Source organism: Strongylocentrotus purpuratus, unplaced genomic scaffold (genome assembly GCF_000002235.5).
Source record: "Strongylocentrotus purpuratus isolate Spur 01 unplaced genomic scaffold, Spur_5.0 spur5_scaffold_18, whole genome shotgun sequence".
NCBI classification, from domain to species: domain Eukaryota; kingdom Metazoa; phylum Echinodermata; class Echinoidea; order Camarodonta; family Strongylocentrotidae; genus Strongylocentrotus; species Strongylocentrotus purpuratus.
The window spans coordinates 26,239,522-26,260,046 of NW_022145603.1; the positions used below are offsets into that span (position 1 = coordinate 26,239,522).

Here is a 20,525-nt window from a genome sequence, read left to right on the forward strand (position 1 = left end):
AGGAATAGGAAAAGGTGGGTTTGAAAAAAAGAGATTGGATTGGGCGTGGGAGTGAGAGGATGTAGGGGGCAGGATTGGGAAAGAGAGGGAGAGACGATTCGTGGGAGAGATGATAGAAGGGCCTGGATCTGGAGAAAAGGTAGATAGGAGTGGAGATGGGGAGGGGAGAGGGGGAAAGTTGCAGAGAGAGAGAGGGAGAGAGACAAGGCATGGGGAGGGATGGTAGAAGGGGCATGATGTGGAGAGAAGGGACGAGGGAGGGGATGGTAGGGAAAGTGGAAGAGAGAAAGTGAAGGGAGAAAGAAAAAGGAGAGAGAGAGTGGAGAGGGGAGAGGAAATGGGGTTTGGGGAGGAAAGGGGGAGAGGGGAGTGGGAGAGGAAAGGAGGAGAGAACAGGAGGAGAGGAAAGAGTGAGGGAAAGGGGAGGGAAAGGAGCAAGGGGAGAGGAGAAAGAGAAAGGAAATGAGAATGACAATAGAGAGGGGGGCAGAGAGTGATAGAGAGAAAGAGACAGTCCGACAGATAGAGGTAGACAGGGAGGGAGAAAGAGAAAAAGTATATTTGAATAGGAAAATCTATTAGAAGAAGATAGAGAGAAATGGCATGAAAGTAAAGGAATAGATATAGATGATCCATCAACTAAAAACATGTTGAATAACAATGATATGATACAACTTCAGGGACCCAACCATTTAGCAGGATAGGAGGAAAAAATTATTGTTAAGAATTAGTTGATTATCCCTCAACAAGGATAGGAAATACTATCTGGTCTCCGAGCGTTACTCCGAGGGTCGTATAGGAAGTTATTAAGGAAATTGAGCTAAACCCAATCCAACTGCATATATTGTTCAATGCCTCCCTGGACAGAAGAACTACTTGTATGTACCAGTACATGTACATGTACATGACTTTGATAGAAGGTTATATGAGCTATATTATTTTACAAGCCTATAGAGTTCCAGGTTATGAAATGGATTGCCTGAATTTGTTTTTCGTTAACCTGGTTTGTGTCTCTTTGGTTTAACATTCATGGCATAATTTCTTTACAATGTAAGTCACCTAAAGTCTTTAAAAATGTTTTCCTTTTAATACTTCTTCTATTTTTCATAAATGGTTTCCAGTAAGATATTCATGTAGTGTACACCTTTTGATATTGTTTGGAGCGATCCAATTTGATTTAAATCTATTCTACATTCATTTTATTCTGATATATACCAGCCAAAATTAATGACAGATTTCCCAGCTATAATTTTAGAGGTCATCTTAATTCTTGAATTACATCTTTATCATAGAGGCTTTTCTCAAATGATATATTTTGCTTCGTAGATTTCAATATTGATAATGATAATATTATTGCCTTGCTATACGTCACTCATACCCACCACGTAAGGTCACTGCTCAAGGCACCGCAATATCACCCTGGCTTTCTCTATAGAGGTGAATGACCCCTCTTTGTTAAGACTAGAAACATACAATTTTAGGAGTAATATGAAATTGACTCGCACTAGCTACGACAAAGACTGATCGATCCACCATCATCAAGCGCTGTATATTGATTTGTGCAGCTCATTATATATGTAGTTGTGCCTGCTTTTACAGCATGTGGTGTGTGTAGATTGTAAACATTAGGCGAATTAATTAGAACAATTTGGTATTTAGTCATGTCATGTTTTTTTCAGGCATCCATTATTGATTTGAGTACCAAACATGTGACAACACAGGCTTGAGCCAATATGAAATGTCTGTTTAATAACCAACATTATAAAATCAAACCAAAGCCAATATTTGAAATCCTTCCATAAAAGGCCATATTTTTACATACCTTTTAATGAATATATATAATTTCATGTCTGCTGTCTCTTTCCAACTTCTTCCAACTCCTGAGGTTACTTCTGTACACGATATTTGTATTTTCAATCTCTGTCTTAATTGTGTCCCTCAATCTGTCTGTACCCCCCTCCCCCTCCCCCATCTCTCTCTCTCTCTCACTCTTTCTCTCTCCCTCTTTCTAACTTTCTCTCTCACTCGCTCTCTCTATCTCTATCTATCTATCTCTCACCCTCTCCCTCCCTTTCTGTCTCAGAACCTGTCTTCATCTGTTTTTATCTCTTGTCAGTAACTACTGCATGTGTACATTCTATAAATCCAGTGCCCGCCTTGCACCAGAGTAGAAAGTCTACTACCCATTATAGTCATAGTTTGTCCATTAGTTCAACCTTAAGAACCTAAATGTACAACTGTAGAAAGAGAACAGTTTATTATTCTTCTAGGTCCCCTTAGGCTTGGGCACACAAAAATGTACAATGGGTACAATAAGGTCTTGTTCATAGTGTAAATACACATCCTAGCTTATGTAGCAGTTGTAGAATTAAACATTGGTGGATACCATGTACTGTACATGTATGTGTGCATGTAGTTTTATGCACATTACAAGAGGGTATTTAACTTCAAAGATCTAATTAAAATCATGGTGAAGAAGATACCTCATTGCATATTTGCAATATTGATTCAAATCCAATCCAAAGAGTATTGTAGCATATTTTGTTTTCATTGCTGTTAGTGTTACAAAGTGCTTCACACTTGGCTCCACAAAGTTGTATAATTGTTGCTAATGCAATGATAAAACTACTTTTAAAAATACCAGTCAAGCCAATGAATAAAAAAAAATATAGCAATCCATGCTCTCCATCACAGTAAAGTGCGCCTTCAAAAGTTACTTGAAATGGCAGGACACCTCCTCAGTACCCCCACTGCCTTCAGGAATGGGCTTTTCCTGGTTTAAGCTCAGGAGAAACAGAACCTTGTTATCCTCTGGAAAAAGTGCTATATAAATACAATTATTATTATTATTATTATTATTATTATTATGTCAAGTTAATAAGCATTATTTTGTCAATAACATTGGAAAATATCAGATGTCTAATAATGATAATAATATGTCAATGTAAATCTTGATTTTTTTAAATATTTTTTTAAAGCCACCGTGATCTGAAACCAGAGAATCTTCTCCTGGATGATAAGAATAACATCAGAGTGGCAGACTTTGGGATGGCATCACTGCAGCTAGACTCATCCCTCCTCGAGACGAGCTGTGGTTCACCTCATTATGCATGTCCGGAAGTTATAAGAGTAGGTATCCAGAAGGAGTAATGATGGTAGTGATGATGGTGCTTGTGGTAGTGATGATGATAATGATAATGATAGTAGTGATGGTGGTGGTAGAGATGGTGGTGGTGGTGTTGATAGTGATGGTAGTGATGGTGGTGGTAATGGTGGTTGTGTTGATGATGTTAGTGATAATGGTGGTGGTGGTGGTAATGTGTATAATGATGATGGTGATGATGAAATAATGATGATGGTGGTAGTAGTGGTAGTGTTATGATGGTGGTTATGAAATGATGATTATAATGGCAAAGATGATGATGATGGTGCTCTTTCTTTCTCTCACCCTGCTCCCTCTCTCATACTACATGTAGTCTCTCTGTCTGTCTATCTCTCTTCCTCCATCGGTCTCATTCTCTTTAGATCCTTCTATTCCTCTCTGTCTATTTATTTCTCTTTTCCTCTCTGTATCCCCCTTTACCGCTATTCTCCTATTTCCCTACTTTCCCATTTCTCACTTACCACTTTCACCCTTTCCCTATCACCCCCCCCCCCCTCCTTCCTGTCATATTAACCAGAGTAATGCACAATCTGTCATCAGGAGCTGACGATCAATAATTCTAATTACTTTAGCTGCTCAGCTTACAAGCCTACCTCATTCTCATCAAGGATATACACACTGATAATATTTATTCAATGTCCCATAACCCTACATGCATGCACCAGCCGATATGCACACAGACACACAGAGGCATTTTCCTGTATGAAGTTAATTATCGAGTAAACAGACTATCGAGTACATTAGCAGCTTTCCAAATGTTACGCACGATGAGATGTAATATTGATGAATAGATGCGTGGTGTGGAGGAATTCCTAGAATATAAATTACAAACAACTACTTAATATTTACTTAACATCAAATGGTGTTGCCCAGAGATAATATAGAAAGATTATAATTTTAAAACTTCTTTCTTTCTTTATTCATTGGTAGTTTTATTTTGTACAGGCTGGCATTGTTAGTTTATACAAAAATGCCTCCACAAGGGCCCTGTAAACCTACATTCAGTATATATACATATAAATACAAAATGATTTAAGATTGAAATTAAAGAAAGATGAATTATTAAGTTATGATTTGTCTGTGATAATTTGAATTTCTACTTTTTCTATTTCTTACCAGGGAGAGAAGTATGATGGAAGGAAAGCCGATGTCTGGAGTGCTGGAGTGATTCTGTATGCCCTTTTAGTGGTAAGTTTACTGGGTATTGAAAAATGTTTTGGTGAAATGTTGTGGCACAAAAAGACGAATCCGGAATTCAAAAAAGACATAACAGTTGGTAATATTGGTCTGGTCCTTCAAGAGTTGTAATATTAGGTACGTAATTGTTTTGGGTTTTTTACCCATTGACTACTGAATTTCTCATTCCCATAATACACTTAACACAGGAACCATAGACAAGGGGTTACCGGGTAATATATGTAATCAAGGTAGTGGAGATATTTACTAGGCCCGTGTCCTAAAAATATGGATCTGTCGCAATGCCATAAAATTGATATTTTCAACAAATATTTTGCATTCCTGATGCAACTTTCCTCACCTAGGTACATGTGGCAAAATACAGTGACACGAAAAGTCCCTAGCCTCAACTTGAATTCAATGAAATTAGGCATTTTTACTTTTTAGTATTGATGATGATGAACGTCATATTTGGTGTGAACGTCATATTTGGTGGAAAGGAAAATATTGGATTTGGTAGAAATATGCATTACGTTTTCCACTGACATATTAGCTTCTGAATGTTATTTTCTTACTTCTTTCTTCTCTTTTTATTTTTTATTTTTTTTACAAATCTAGTAATCATTTCATTTATCTCTTTTCATTTTCTAAGGGAGCATTACCGTTTGATGATGACAACCTGAGGAATCTTCTAGAGAAGGTCAAGCGAGGGGTCTTTCACATTCCACATTTTGTTCCGCCAGATTGTCAGAACCTGTTGAGGGGCATGGTGGAAGTGAACGCAGATAAGAGATTAACAGTGAGTGTGAATGAACCCTTGATCCATGATCTTGGTTTCACAATTTTAGTTGCTCAACACTTCAGGACCCTGTTTCATGAAACTTGTTTTCAATGACAATTGCTAAATGTCTATGACAAATATGCTCTCAGCCAATGAGATGCAACGATTTCAGTAGCTTTTAACAGTTATTATAAATTGTTATTGATAACAAGTTTGGTGAAACAAGGCCCAGTTGTTTTCTTCACCTCTCTCTCTGCACGGTTACTCGTTTGCCACATGTCCAAAAGGCACCAGGAATCTGTGAATATATGACAGTGACATAATACCTGTATAAACCGGTAATCCAAACAAGATTTCTATAGCCAATCCAGGTAATTAAGTTGCCCATATTAAGTTGATTTTCATGTCAGATAAGAATCATTAAATAAAAGTACATTGCACTATCAAGCACTCGAATGAATATTGCCCAATTTAAAGTAATTTGAATTATCTATAAAGACATACGAGATGTAGCTTGTCGGATAAAATTATGTTATAATCATAGATTAGATAGTCACCCAACCTAGTTTTGTTCATACACATGCTCATCTATAAAAGAACCTTGAATTATTCAAAGGATTAAGGCATATAAAGAAAGGGAGGTAGAATGGATGTCATAAGTAGACTATTTGATGAGAAAACTGTGTTAGATACTTCTTTTCAAATGTCAACCACAGATTATAGAATGCTATCAAATGATTGATTTAAAGGGATCTTTTTCTCAGATTCTGAAACAAAATCTTGGATTTAGCTCATGCTGCAATGATAATTATAAACCTTTTAGTCAGTCAGGAATCCCGTGACGTTTAAAAGCTGATCGCCCCTGTGATTATCAAGATAATTATGAATGGAAATCAAAACCAAATTTTGCGTTTGCCAAACGGTTTTGATAACACTACAGTCTATTGGGGAAAACAAGTATGGTAAAACCGGTCACTCAAAGATTTTTACTTTTTTGAGGCACTTCTCGATCATTTTGAAGCGCGATTTTTTTTTAGGGCTTCAATATTTCACCATATTACAGACACTGATAACACGTAGGGCAGTGTACCTCAGATTTAACGTTGATAAACGATGCCTTTAATGTACCTTAGCTGTCAGTGAACAGGGATAGACAAATTCAATTAATTTAAATGCTAAGGGGCTGCATTTTAAATCCTAATGGATTAAGTACCTTACATGCATTTGGTTTAGAATGGAATTTAGACTATATTATAAAAATAACTTTTGAATTTGAATGAAATGTTAATACCAACTTTTGAGATTTTCATTTATCACCATGAAGTGTGAAAAAAGTGTTTCGATGTGAATTTTTTTTTTTTTAAGTACTCATATAAATTAAATTTCTCTGTTTTTCTTCTCTCCAGCTATCCCAAATTCAGAGGCATCCTTGGTATGTGTTGTAAGTATCAAACTTGAGTTACATTCTTTATTAATTTCAAGTGTCCTGTCTTTGTATATATTCTATTGTGGAACAAGCCTTTCAGCAATTCTAAATTCCAATAAACTTTGTCTTACTTTAATATGAGTGCGCTACACTAATACATGTACGTGTAATTTCTTTATTGTCATTGAAGTTTGATTCATACTTGTTTAAACATGCGAGTACATGGTACTACATGTATTTGAAAGATTAAACGAGAACTCGTTTGAGGTTTAATCTCAATTATATAAGTAATATAAAATGAGGGTTTACGTTAAATGAGACCCCGTTAGTGCGCATGCGCTAATCAGCAATATTCGTAGATAGCCAAGGATGTGCCTACTGAACCAAGCAGAAAGATAACGAGAACTGTAATTAATAACAATACCCAGCACTAGGGAGGGTAAGGGAGGGACGTAAACCCTCATTTTATATTACTTATATAATTGAGATTAAATCTCAAACGAGTTCTCGTTTAATCTTTCAATTATACTACGTAATACCAATTTCGGGATTACGTTAAATGAGATTTCGAAGCTCAGTAGGCCATCCGATCCAGTGCTCAACACAAAAGTATACATTATTGATAGAATAGCAAGCTAAAGCATGCTGCTAAGAAGGTAAACCAGCTGACCTTAAAAAGGCGATGCCAATTCTAGGACATCCTTTAGGACGCCATGATTGCACCTGTGAAATTGACGTTCCTGTTCTCTACTGGTTTCATGTAATAGTTTCGAAACGTCCGTTCAGAAGACCAGCCCGCCTGGGCTAGTATATGCTTGATAGGCAGATTTGAACTGTTTGCTGCTGAAGTTGATGCAGCTCTAGTAGAATGAGCTTTGTAGATGTCTGTGTCGATCCCTGCTGAGGTCAACGTTTCCTTCACCCATCTGGCGATGGTCTGCGTAGTAACACGTTTGTGCGGTTTCTTGAAGCTGATGAACAGATAGCGTTCCTGTCCCCTGACGCTCTCCGTTCTGCGCAAGTAGTGCCGCAAGTAGTTAAGTACACATAACCTCCTGTCTGGTGGATATGCCTTCATTTTCAAGTTGAAGTTCACATTCCCCGGTTTTGTTTGCTTTAGGAGGTCCTTAAAAATGAACAGAACTTCGCTGCCCTTGATTTTCATGTAGTCAAGATGCAAGCTGTGCAGTGACTGGACCCGCTGGGCCGATATCAGCGCCATAAGTGTGCAAAGTTTCATAGTCAGAGTTTTTAACGTGAGCGAATTCGCTGGTGCCCACTTCCGTAGATAATTAAACACTATGTTCACATCCCAAATCTCCTTATATCTTGGCGCTGGAGGGCGCAATTGAAAAGCTCCTTTACAAAAACGACTAATAAGAGGATAAGAGTTCCAACTGTACATGACGAATCCTCAAGTACTAGGAATGCAGACAAGGCGCTGCGTGCAGAATTTATAACACTATAACTAGCTCTTTCACTTTCAAAGAGTTCTGACAAAAAATCAATTACATCATTGGATCTCGCCTGGAGATAGTTCAAGCCTTTTTTATGGCAGTATGTCTTCCATTTCCTTATGTAAACGGCATAGTTCTTTGTCGTTGATGCTCGCCACGATGCTGCTATTACATTGATAGCTCTTGCACTCAAACCTTTACTTTCTAGTGGCTGGCGCAGCACCTGCAACAAAGCAAATCAAGCTGATTATTAAGCGGGTGTGGCTCATTTGTAATAGGCTGTGCTAGTAAGTTTGGCCTTCTAGCTATGAACATTGGCTCCCCAATAATCATACTCTTCAAAAGAGGGAACCATGGTTGGGTAGGCCAGTTTGGAATTACTAGTAGGCCTGTTGCATCATCGCATTTAATCTTTTGTAAGCATTTTGCGATGAGGCAGAAGGGTGGGAAAGTGTAGAAACTTAATGGTTTCCAGTCGATTGTGAAAGCATCAACTGTTTCAGCTCCAGGGTCAGGCAGCCATGAGATGTATCTGTCAACTTGCTTGTTTAATCTTGATGCAAATAGGTCTATTTCTGGGGAACCAAATTGCTGAGCAATTTCTTTGAATGCATCTGTATTTAGCATCCACTCTGTCTTGTGGTTAAAGTGTCTAGACATGTGGTCTGCCTCTGTGTTTAGTTTCCCTGGTAAATGGGCAGCTGATAGCCATATGTTCCTACTCATGCACCATTCCCAAATGTGTTTGGCTGCCTCATTGCAATCTGCGGACTTGCAGCCCCCCATATTGTTAATGTATGATACTGCGGTTACATTATCAACACGGAGTAGTACATGCACATTTTCCATATCAGCACAGAAGGATTGAACGCCAAACCCCGCAGCAACTGTTTCAAGGTAGTTAATGCCATAATGCCTAGCTTTGTGCAATTCTTTTTCATTCCATCTACCACCTGTGCATGATTGGAGGTTAGTAGCACCCCAGCCAGCCCCACTGGCGTCCGTGCGCAACTCAAGGTCTGGTTTCGGTCTTCTTATTGGTGCAAATGAAGACGTTACATGCTCGACCCACCATTGAAGCTCACCCTTGGCTTCATTTGAAAGTGTCATTTTTCTATCGAAATGACCTCTGTTTGCTTTTAGTGCTGCAATTTTGTCTCTCTCTAAAGTACGATAGAAGAGAGGGCCATATTGGACTGCTGGGAAAGTTGAAACGATCTTCCCAATAACCCTGGCAACATGCCTTATTGAGGGCTCCTTAGTGTCAATAAGCTCTTGACAGAGGCGTTCGACTTCAAGCGCCTTGCTTTCTGGAAGCCTAATTTGCATAGTATTTGTATTCAGAACAAAGCCAAGGAACGTTATCTCTTTGGTGGGGGTAAGTACCGATTTTTCAGGGTGAATAATGAACCCGAGTTGTGCAGGGATGTCAGTGGTAGCCTTAACAGCTGCTTTGAGCTTTTCCTCATTTTCTGCAATGAGGATTGTGTCATCCAAATATCCTACCACAATGTGACCAGCTTGTCTGAGCTTAGAAAAAACTGGCTTTAGTAATTTTGTGAATAGCCTTGGTGCTGTACTGAGACCATTGGGCAGTGCTTTGAATTGCCAACATTGACCATTGACAATGACTTTGAGGTATTTCCTATCCTCTTGGTGGATCGGTACTGTATAATATGCATCTCTGAGGTCGACAGAGGCTAGAAAATTGTCAGGGGATACAAGATCCAGCACAGTGTGGATATTATCCATTTTAAAATGCTTATACATCATGCATTTATTCAATTCTGAAAGATCGAGGATTAGACGTACACCTCCAGTTCTTTTAGGCGTAGTAAAAATATTAGAAATGAATTCACCCTCTTCGTGTACACAGGGCTCAATAACATTTTTACGATGGAGGCTAGTAATTTCTTCTTGAATGCACTTAGCATCCTGGACACTCCGTTTATAGCGTTTAGCCTTTAATTCAGGCAAGTCTTTAATTTTTTCTACATCAAACTCGATCTTGTATCCCGTGACAGCCCTAATAACAATAGGGTCTGTTGTTAGCTCTTGCCAATTTTTCCTAAAATACCTCAGTCGACCGCCCACTGGGGGAACACTACTAGTACTAGTACTAGCATTAGTCATATCATTTTCGCTAAAAATGAGATCAAAGTGTGAATCACTAACCTTGTCGTGACTTGGTCTTGGGAGTTCTACTTCCTCCTCTGCTGGCCCATGGGACCCCTCTGGGCACCTGGCGCTTGCATTTGAGGCTAGTTCGGAGCCTGAGACTGAGTGTATGGAGGCTGTCTGCCCCTCCTGTTCTGTCTGTACCCTAAAAAAGGGCCACCCTGCGATCCTGACATTGGCCTGCTATACCCGCGGGATTGGCTCTGTGAGCCCCAGCGGTGCCCCGGTGCATTGTAGCCACGTCCCCGATAGGGATGCGAAGCAAAGCGGTTTTTGAATTTGTCCCTCATTACACCGGCCGCTGCCAGTTGCTGATCTTTGAGATCCTTCACCTGCTTTCCAAGATCATCACCAAACAAAAGTCTAGTAGCTGGCAGAGTAGGTTTGCACAGATGCGTAAACCTTGCATTCAAGTCAGGTTTTATGAGCTCTTTTCGCAGGCAGTTCAGTTCAAAGTTAGCGTTACAAATCAACGCCAAAGCATCTTGCTGTGTATCAGTTATACCGCCCGTAGAAACGGAGCGGGCAAATGCATTGATGCCATGAGTGAGTGATTTCTGAACTCGCTGTAACTTCAAGTCACGGCTTTTTGTCATCGGAGGTAGATTGTCCCATATCACAGGGTTCACCTTTGGTGCCTCTATAATCTGACAATTGCTTGGAGCTGGGTATTTTGCAGTAAATTCATCAAGAACTTTCCCCTCCAATTGGTGTGTCATGAGATATGAAGTAGATTGGGCTATCTCCTCCTCAATAGGATCTCCGATATCCGACGCCATTGCGAATTTTGCGGCGATCGAGGGAATGACATAGTTATCAGGTTGAGGCATGTCTGAGTCAAAATTCTCTTCCTCCGAGACGGCGCCCGCTTCGGTTGCATCCGCGGGTAGACCGTAAAAATCCATGAGCCCGGTGGGCGGTATGTCATTCCCGTGGTCGAACAGAGGCCGTTGCACATAGTCTTCCCCGCCGGTAGCCCCGGTGGGGCCGCGAGACGAAGACGGGTGTGAGCTGCCGGTGACAGCCGTAGCATTAGTAGCGGGCAACGCCTCAACCACTCGCGCAAGAAGCGCTTCCATTTTATCAAGTCTGTTATTAAAAGTAGAAAATGGAACCGTTGATTCCACTTCCTGATTTTTCTCGCTCATTGCCTTTGGCTCCGAGTCCGACTTTGTTTTACTTTTAGCTTTCCCCGGCCCACTCTTGCTGACTTTGCCAGCCGTGACTTTGCCACTGGAGTTGGGTAATTTTTTCTTTCCGTCGGAGCCCGTGGCTCCTGCGCTACCAGGCGGTGCCTGGGGTGAAAGCGCGGACGGAGGAAACGCAGCAGTGCTGCTATCCATTTGAGACATTACAATTCTATCGATAAAATATCACTTCAGAAGGGCGTGATTTATAAAAATAAGCGTCTCAAAGTTATCAGTAAATGTCAAGGGTGAAACTAATAACGTTTTTTACCTTTGAATTTCGGGGATTGCGTGGATAATAAATCTGATTTCTTGAGCCAGAAAGGGGTCCTTTCGCTCAAATAACACGCGACTAACGAATTGCTGATTAGCGCATGCGCACTAAAGGGGTCTCATTTAACGTAATCCCGAAATTGGTATTATGTAGTATAATATCCAAAGAGGTGTGAAAATCTTAGACCAAATTCACTTTATACAGTAGGCTTACGGTTGCACCATGTGAGAGAGAGGGGGAGGATTGGGGAGTCTTGAAAAGGACTGTCGGTAATCTTTCCTTCTTGAGTGTGTGTGTACCGGTAGTCCTGAAAAGGACGTCTAGCCACTCCTACTACCCATCCTCTCCAACTGGCGCTATAGTTCTCCTTAGAACTATAAGCTCAAGAAAGATTACCAACAGTCCTTTTCAGGACTCCCCAATCCTTCCCCTCTCTCTCACATGGTGCAACCGTAAGCCTGCTGTATATCTACATCACCATGCAAGCAGATACTTATAAGCAGCATCCAAATTGTCTCTTTTTATTGCTTCTCTAACTTTGCTTCCTTTCTTTTCCACCCCTGTCTCTTTGTCTCTCTATTTCCCTGTGCGTGATAAAGCAGGGGAACAAGAAATGAAAACCAACCCGAGTCAGATATTCCAAAGAAACACCATATCAAAGTAAGTATATAACATATGAAAGATACAGATGATTTTACTGACAGTTTCAGGTAAAATTTTTAAAAAGCAGATATGTGTGCAATGATTGACAATCTTTTACAGTATAGGAGGAATTTCTATCAAAGGGACTACTTGAAGAAGACCATTTTACATGCATACAAATTCTTCTGGTATTTTTTAGGATAAATATTTTGTTTGTGTGATTATGTGTGCATTAGCTTTGATTATTATCATTATTAGTATTATTAATATTATTATCCATTGTTAATATTATATTGGCAATTTCTAATGTTTCTCTGTCTTCTCTTTATTATAACAAATGTGATTATTCTTATCATCATCATCATCATCATTAGAAGTAGTAGTAGTAATAGGAGTAGTGGTAGTGGTAGTAGTAATAGTAGTACTGTTTTAGTTGTAGTAGTAGTCATTGTCGTTGAAGTAGTAGAAGTAGTGGTAGTAGTTGTAGTAGAAGTGTTGTAGTAGTAGTAGCAGCAGTATAAGTAGTCGTTGTCATTGTCATTGAACATGTATGATAATTATCATAGATGTATTATTATCATTATTGATATCATTACTACAAGCATCCTTACTCTTCTTGATTTTGTTTAGATACCTCCAATTCTTGGTGATGAAGATGTAGATCCAGATGTTATAGGCAGCATGACGTCACTAGGGTGCTTCAAAGATAGACCTAAACTTCTACGCAATCTGTTATCACCGCAGTAAGTCCGAAATCTGTCGTTTCCCCTTTTTTATGCTAGGAACCAAGATCATAACATATTTGTTATCAAATTATTCTACTTGACATATTTGTTTAATATGTATTTACCTTAAAGACACATAAAAGTGGACTCTTTCTTTCTTTACCATATCTTTCCATGAAATCCTTGGTTTTATGTTCCCTCTTATCCTATCCACTTCCAGATCCGGTTCATCATCTTCCTCTCTGAACACACGACCCATCCATCTCATGAACATGACAATTTTGATATTGATTTTTATGACTTTCGTAGGGAAATTTTAGCTGTGAAATATGTTGGGAAATTGTGTGTGATCATAGAGGGTTAATGTTTAATTAATAATGATTATCATTTTGTTTTTATCGCTGATGCAGTCACAACTCAGAGAAGGTTATCTACTCATTATTGCTGGATCGAAAACAAAGAAAACCAAGCTTTGAAGATGAGTTAGAATACAGAACAAGATCAGATTCAGGTAAGTTGGACCAAGTGTTGATTCTGGTTTTCATCAAAGGGGGCATGGTTCCTAAATAATTTTATAAGCCCCCCCCCCCCCCCCCCATGAACAACAAACAAACAAAGTTATAACATATTAAGTATTTAGTTTCTAATTTACACCAATTCACCTAAATTCTGACAGGCAAAAAAAGGTACCTTTTGGGGTTGAAAATTGGAAAGGGGGCAGATTTTTCTTGTTTGCATTTTAATATCAGGTGTATTAAGGGGTGCAAATTGGTGGTGCCTCCCCCTTTCTATCTGCAAGTTAGTTCCATAACTGTGATAAATTTGAAAGTAATACACTACTCTGCAAATTACAACAAGCTTGAGGAGGTTCCAGGTTAGCATGTGAGTGCACTGCTCGCAAAATTTGTTTGTCTTATTTTTTTTAATGATAATTCCACCAGGTCCGGTGTTACCGAGTTTTGACTTGATACACATGAAAACTGTCAAGAATATGTCTTTAACTCATAGCCTGCCATAAGGCTGCATGCACGCTACCGCTATAGTACTTTTTACACGCGAGCGCGCTACTGCTTTGCTGCTTCATGCATGTTTGCTCGCATTCGTAATAGCAGTTATTGTTCATGCCCATTGTACTGTGCTGAGTGCTTCCCACCATCAGATTATCTCAAAATAAACTTGACACAGGGGGGATTTGTGGCTTGGCACAATGGGGATTAGCCCTGTGGCTCTGGGCTGTATTCATTATGGCACGATAAGAGCTAATGTTATTTTAATGTGGTACTCAATAAGATGGTGTGATTATATGTGTCATGTTTTTAATTGTATATTATATAGCTGATCCTCCTAGGAAGAGAGTGGACTCCTATCACAGGAGAAGATCAGAGAGAAAGTCCTTTGATATGACCAGAGATGGGTCCATGTCACCAGCCAGGAGAGCCATGTCACATCACAACTCAGGGTGAGAATCTATGCATATTCTACTGTTTTTTTTCCTTTTTTTTGTTGTGCTAAAGCCAAATTTTAAGCTTGTTTGATCATGTGCCGCAATTTGAGATTTCACGAATTGCGTGCGTTGAATGGCTGCATGATCGAGCAGCGAATATGTATTCGCTTTTTTGTACAGATTTACCGCGTATTGCCAGTTACACTGCCGCTGCATGTGCAAACGTTGTTAAGGGTACAGACTTCTTATTTTCAAAGGCATACCGTGTTAGAAATTCAGCTTTTCCAAGCCATACTGGGATGGGATGTGTTGTGACAGCAGGTGAAGGTGCAGTCAGTAACAAAAAGGGGGTAAACAAAGCAATTTATCTCTCCTCTCTCCCCCTCCAGTAGATCAAGAAGCGTGACCAGCAGCCCTCTAGCTTCCCCCACCCACAGCCCACGCCAGGTCTGCAGACAGCACTCCGGTAGCAGCCTGGTGTCCACCGGGTCAGGCAGCACGCCCCCCGCCAGCCCCACCGCTACCTCACAGCAGGGGCAACAGCAGCAAGGGGGACAGTCGACGCCCTGGAGGGCACGCCTCAATAGTCTCAAGAATACCATCTTGGGCTCGCCGAGGTTCCATCGACGCAAGATGCAACCAGCGGAACCGGATGAACTCTCACTCACGCCAGACAACTCACCTGAGTAAGAAATCAGCTATAGATAATAATAATAATGATATTCCGCTTTTATATCACGCTTAATACAATGTCTATAAGCGCTTTACAGATATACTATTACCCCCGTCATTGGATATAGGGCTTGTCCACTCCCTGGGGAGCATTCCAGCCAGGTGTTACTTGACGCTCAAAAACTGTTTGACCAACAAAAGATAGGCTAATCAAAGCAGTATTGTCCAATGCATGGATTTTAGCGTATCTGATAATTGTATAAAGGTGATAGGCCTAATATTGGTTTCATAGTGTAGTGGTTTGAGCACTTGACTTGAAATGCAAAGTTTGTGGGTTCTTATGTTATGAGTTATGAGATACTAAAATGTGAACTGCATTACATATATTCCATTTAAAAAATAATGCTGATGCTTGCTATGTCATATGTGTAAACAGCACTTATATCTATGATATCATCATCTGAATTTGTGTCGTGTATTTCATTTATCTTTCAACAGAATGTCCAAGAAATCTTGGTTTAGTAGTTTTATGGGAGCAGAACGAGCCGTAGATGAGGAGCTATCGATAGCCGTCAGGGATAAATCCCTTAGTTCAATCAAGGCCGAATTAGTTCAAGCATTCCTTACAGTAAGTCATTGCTTCATTATTTTGTTTTCATTGCTTTAGTGAATGCTCATTTGATTGCAATATTTAGAGATTGAGTGAATGCTCATTTGATTGCAAGATTTAGAAATTGAGTGAATGTTCATTTGATTGCAAGATTTGGAGATTGAGTGAATATTTAGTGATTAATTAATTACTTCTAATGCGGATTTTGTGCTTCAGAAGCTCTCATAGCAGTCTGAGACGAATCTATCAGTTCAATCAAGGATGGACCTATTTCAAGTGTTCCTGGGAGGAAATCAGTGCTGCAATCATTTGTGAATGAGGAATTGATTGCATGAAAATGATTGCATAGGTTAGACAGTGAGTCTAGATTGAATGAGAAATGAAAAATTATTAAATGATGAAGAGCTGTAGATAGCCATTAGGACAAATCCATTAATTTAGTCATGGCTGTACTAATTAAAGCTTCCTTTCAGAAAGTCAATGCTGCATTCACTTATGATTGCTTGGTTGATTGCAAGAAATTGAATGCATTAGTCCACTCATCCAATATTAAACTTGTTCAAGCATCCCTTTCAGGAAGTCAATGCTGCATTCATTGCATGTGATTGGCTGAGTGGACTATATGTTGATTGCATGAAAATGATTGCATAGTCAGTCAGTGAATACAAATTGTGTATGTAATTGATTATGTAGAATGTTGTCGCCATTCAGTTCAATCAAGGAAGAACTATTTTCAATTATCCCTTACGAATACAGTCATTTATGATCGCTTGAGTAATTGGTTTATTGGATGATTGCAAGTAAATAATTTCAGAAGTCTGACAGTAATCAAAGATGGATTAAGTAATCAATTACTGTTAACCAATTTGATTGAAAATTGTTGGGTTGTTTGTATTGTAATCCATTTGTGTTTACGCTTATATTCTGGAAACGCATCTGGATACACTCAACTCTCACTATATTCCTTGAAATTCAATTAAAGATAAAGTTGAGTTCTGGTCATGCGATTGCATTGTGAAAGAAATGGTGTGGAATCGATCAGAAAAGGTTTATCATATAGCATATAAGTATTGGTGTGTACTGCAAGGTTCTGAAGTCATCAACATGATAAGAAATTTCGCCCAGTCTAGGTAAAGTTACAAGCACTGTACACAGAAAGATGTATGGGACTACATCTATCCCAGTCTGGATAGATATAATAATTTTCCAAATATATCAATTAGTAGGTGGTTTCTCCGCAAAATTTGTGTCCTCACGTATTAGTCAAAACGTATTCTTTCGCATGATTGGTAATAAGAGCTTCCATTTCATTTTTTGAGAGGGGGGCGTTTCCAAAACTGGTCTATTCCTTTAACTACCTCTATTTTCCTTGTGTTTCATTTAATTTTGATCAACTTCTTCCACCCATCTTAGATTCCAGACATGAGTCACAGCGTGCACTCGACCACATCCTTCAAGGCGGAGTTCAAGCGAGCTGGAAGCGGTGCCGTCTTTGCCAAACCCATCAAGTTTCAGGTTGAGATCTTGACCCCTGACGGGAGCGAGGCAGCCAAGGAGAACGTGGTTCATATCCTACACTTCCTTCTCATCTCAGGTAAAGGTCAAAGGTCAAAGTTTGAAAGTCAATTTACACAGACATATTTTGGTAAATGGAACAAACAAAATAGCATAATGCTCTTAGAGGATATTTTCATCAAAACATACATTGTTATTTGACATTAAATGCCCGTCTGCACTAGTTTGGCCAGGGGGATAAGACCTCCCTGCAAGGTCACTGACAAGTGGTTATCTCATCAATTGAGCTCTCAATGAACATAAGAAAAAGAGGATCATGGGGGACCAATGGGCAATGCTTAGGAATTGCTTGCTATATAGAGGGAGCAAGTAGCTACAAGTAGTGAAGTGTGGCTTTAAATACAGAGGTTGATTTATATTACTTATGGTTTTCCTTTACTCAGGTCCAATCAGGAGATTCCGTCGTCTTGTCGAACTCATCCAAGCCCGTCTCACCTCCTCCCGCGTCAACTCGACCGAGTCCCTCCCCGGTCCAATCCGATCCTCTTCAACCGGGAGCTCCTCCTCCACGAGTGTCGACTATGCCGTCTCGCCCCGCCCCATCAATCCCGCGTTCAGCGAAGACGACGGTGATGAGGTCTTCTCGGACGGCCGATCGGTCTCGCGGGAAGGCCTGATGGCCGACGCTGCCAAGGATCGTGCCTCTAGTCAAGTGTCAAATAGCATTTGCTGATGCAATCCCATGTACTCGTTTTTGTGTCTGCTGCTGGTCTTTTTGTTGAACGCTAGAAATGTGCTCCTTTGATTTTTTGTAATACGTCAAGTTTTATAAGCATACTTGCTCTAGCAAATGCTGCTAAAAAAAATGATGCTCTCTGTTTGGATGGCCAAACAGCACTCAGTCAAAAGAAAAGCAAGAACAGGAATATTCTGCTTTATTTCTGTAGCCATTCCCATTTTTGCATCTTTTTGATGACTTATTCCTATTGAAATACATGTATTTGCCTAGCTGAACTATAGGATTACTCTTTTCTGCCACATAACAACTGCCACATTCACCTTCTCACTGTCAAAGTCACGGAGGACAGATATCATTCCTAAAAGAATGTTAACCCTTTTCTTATTCAGATAGAATGTGTGGTGTTACAACTGTATCCAAGTTCAATGTTCTCTATCTTGCAATAGAATGGACCAAATGTAGGAACATTTTTATTGTCATAATTAAGTTTCAGATTAAATTGCTGCATTACTATCCATATCTATCCAGTTGTATTGCTATTTACTATCCTTATAATGTGAATTCAAGATTACATATACATGTACACAGGTATAAAAACATTTCTTCATTTTAAAAGGAAGAATACTTGGTCTATATTGTAATCTTTTTGAAATGATATCTAAAATTGAAAGTACTAAAATTATTGTTTACATTTCTTTTCTCAATTGCTCTATTTATTATCCTTCAATACAAAAGACAAGTTCAGTTTATCAATTCTTTTGCAAAATGACTGGTGTTAAATTCTTATTCCCATATACTGCCCGTGATTTGAAAACAGCATCAACAAATGAAGGGGAAAATTATAATCTTTCCTCAGATATTGACAATAACAATGACAACTTGTTAATCCCATGTTTACGACTGTATGAGGTATTAGGGAAACTTTCAATTTTTGTTTTTATTGGTGAACGAAAATAGTGATAGATTTCAAAGTGTGCAATACCTATCATATTAACGCAGGGTTTACTTAAATGAAATACCACCCATCGTCTTATCCTAGTATGCTAACCTTATTTTGTGTTTAATTTTGTTCTGTGCAATTCTTATTTATCTCTTAGTCAGGGTTTGGGTAATGGAATCATAAGCTTTTATGTTATGCAATAGAATGTTACCATTTCTTTGGTTATTGTTGGTACACTGAATTTTGACAGGGTATGAATGAAAAGTGATTATGCACCTGCAAAGTACATGCTCCTTCTACAATTATATATCCTGCCATTCCTCCTGTAAACTTAGCCTCTTATCTTGCCCAGGGGCCTGTTTCACAAAACTTGTCATCAATGACAAATGACAGTATCTGTGATAAGCTACTGAAATCCTTACTTCTGATTGGTTATCAACAGTTTTGTCACTGATTTGTGTCATTTGTCATTGAAAAAAGGCTTTGTGAAACGGGTTCCAGAACTCTTTTGTTGGTACCTCAGCTAAAGAGAGTGGCACAAAAAATATATCAGGAAAGCAAACGGCATTATAGCTAGTGATGTTGATGAATTAAAAATCCTTATATGATACATCTGAATAAAAGGTAAGGTAACATTAAGCCTAATCAAGTTTGTATATGTATTTACTAGCTCCACATCCTAACAATGTGGTTCTACCTCTATGTGATAAAATTACAGTTTGCAGAAATTGTGCATTTTGCATTTCAGACACTTTTTTTTTCGCAGTGCATTCTACTAAGGTTCAATTCAGGTTTTTATCTCAACATCCTTTAATAGTAACTTAGCAAATAAAGTGGCATGAAGAAATCTATCTGGAAAGCCAAAGGCTTGATAGTCAGTCGTGTCAGTGAATTAAAAGTTCTTATTTAGCCTTGTGACTACTGAGCTTATAGACCCTATCCGATGAAAATACAACGTTATATCAATGGAGAGCTGAATGGACGTAGAATACAAATTTAAAGGAGTAACAAATATTTTCCCTTTCAGTGTTGCACTAAAGTATATGAAAACCTCTTTTTCCACACTCCAAATTACGGGTCAACAGAGTTCAAGTTTGCTGCTGTTACGGTGACATAACATGTGGTCCCGATCAGCTCTATCATAGCTGAGGCGATGAACTGTGCTTAATTAATGCAAAGTCTTGTAAATATGCATACTCCGTATAATATGATGTCATCAAGTTGATAGCTAGTTTTTAGGTTGACAACATCCGATTTTGAAAGCTTTAGATTTGGAGTTTCAGAGAGCTGTTACTCCTCTGACAGACACTATAATAGCATATACAGGGCAAACTTGGTATAGCAAGGTCGGCCATAACGAGGTAACGGTTATAACGAGGATATTGCCACGGGCCCAAAACAATTTACCTGTAATTCTATGGCAGCCCTCACCTTGTATACATTTATAAAATACATTAAATACCTTTGCCGATAGGATTCAACATTTCATTAATCCAAAAGATCAACAAATTGCATTTATTGATGTTAATAGCCTTTACAAGAGCAGAAACAACTCTGTATTACAATATTGTTTAGGTACATGTACATGCAGTCCCA

The 20,525-nt window shown here is 39.1% G+C and overlaps 1 protein-coding gene across 3 annotated transcripts in view; it reads left to right on the forward strand.

The window, feature by feature from the left end:
* The window catches only part of LOC100891696 (serine/threonine-protein kinase BRSK2), a 57,531-nt gene extending 38,166 nt beyond the window's left edge, over positions 1 to 19,365 (forward strand). The window contains exons 5-16 of one of the 3 annotated variants that reach the window (XM_003724609.3): positions 2,979 to 3,129; positions 4,283 to 4,351; positions 4,992 to 5,138; positions 6,527 to 6,561; positions 12,242 to 12,302; positions 12,915 to 13,027; positions 13,420 to 13,520; positions 14,345 to 14,468; positions 14,843 to 15,139; positions 15,624 to 15,753; positions 17,149 to 17,329; positions 17,694 to 19,365. In XM_003724609.3, coding sequence (XP_003724657.1) covers positions 2,979 to 3,129; positions 4,283 to 4,351; positions 4,992 to 5,138; positions 6,527 to 6,561; positions 12,242 to 12,302; positions 12,915 to 13,027; positions 13,420 to 13,520; positions 14,345 to 14,468; positions 14,843 to 15,139; positions 15,624 to 15,753; positions 17,149 to 17,329; positions 17,694 to 17,983 — 1,699 coding nt within the window. In that variant the 3' untranslated portion in view covers positions 17,984 to 19,365. The remainder of the gene's footprint in view (positions 1 to 2,978; positions 3,130 to 4,282; positions 4,352 to 4,991; positions 5,139 to 6,526; positions 6,562 to 12,241; positions 12,303 to 12,914; positions 13,028 to 13,419; positions 13,521 to 14,344; positions 14,469 to 14,842; positions 15,140 to 15,623; positions 15,754 to 17,148; positions 17,330 to 17,693) is intronic. The other 2 variants (XM_011668695.2, XM_011668702.2) reach the window with 2 other exon arrangements.
* The last annotated feature ends 1,160 nt before the right edge of the window (positions 19,366 to 20,525 follow it).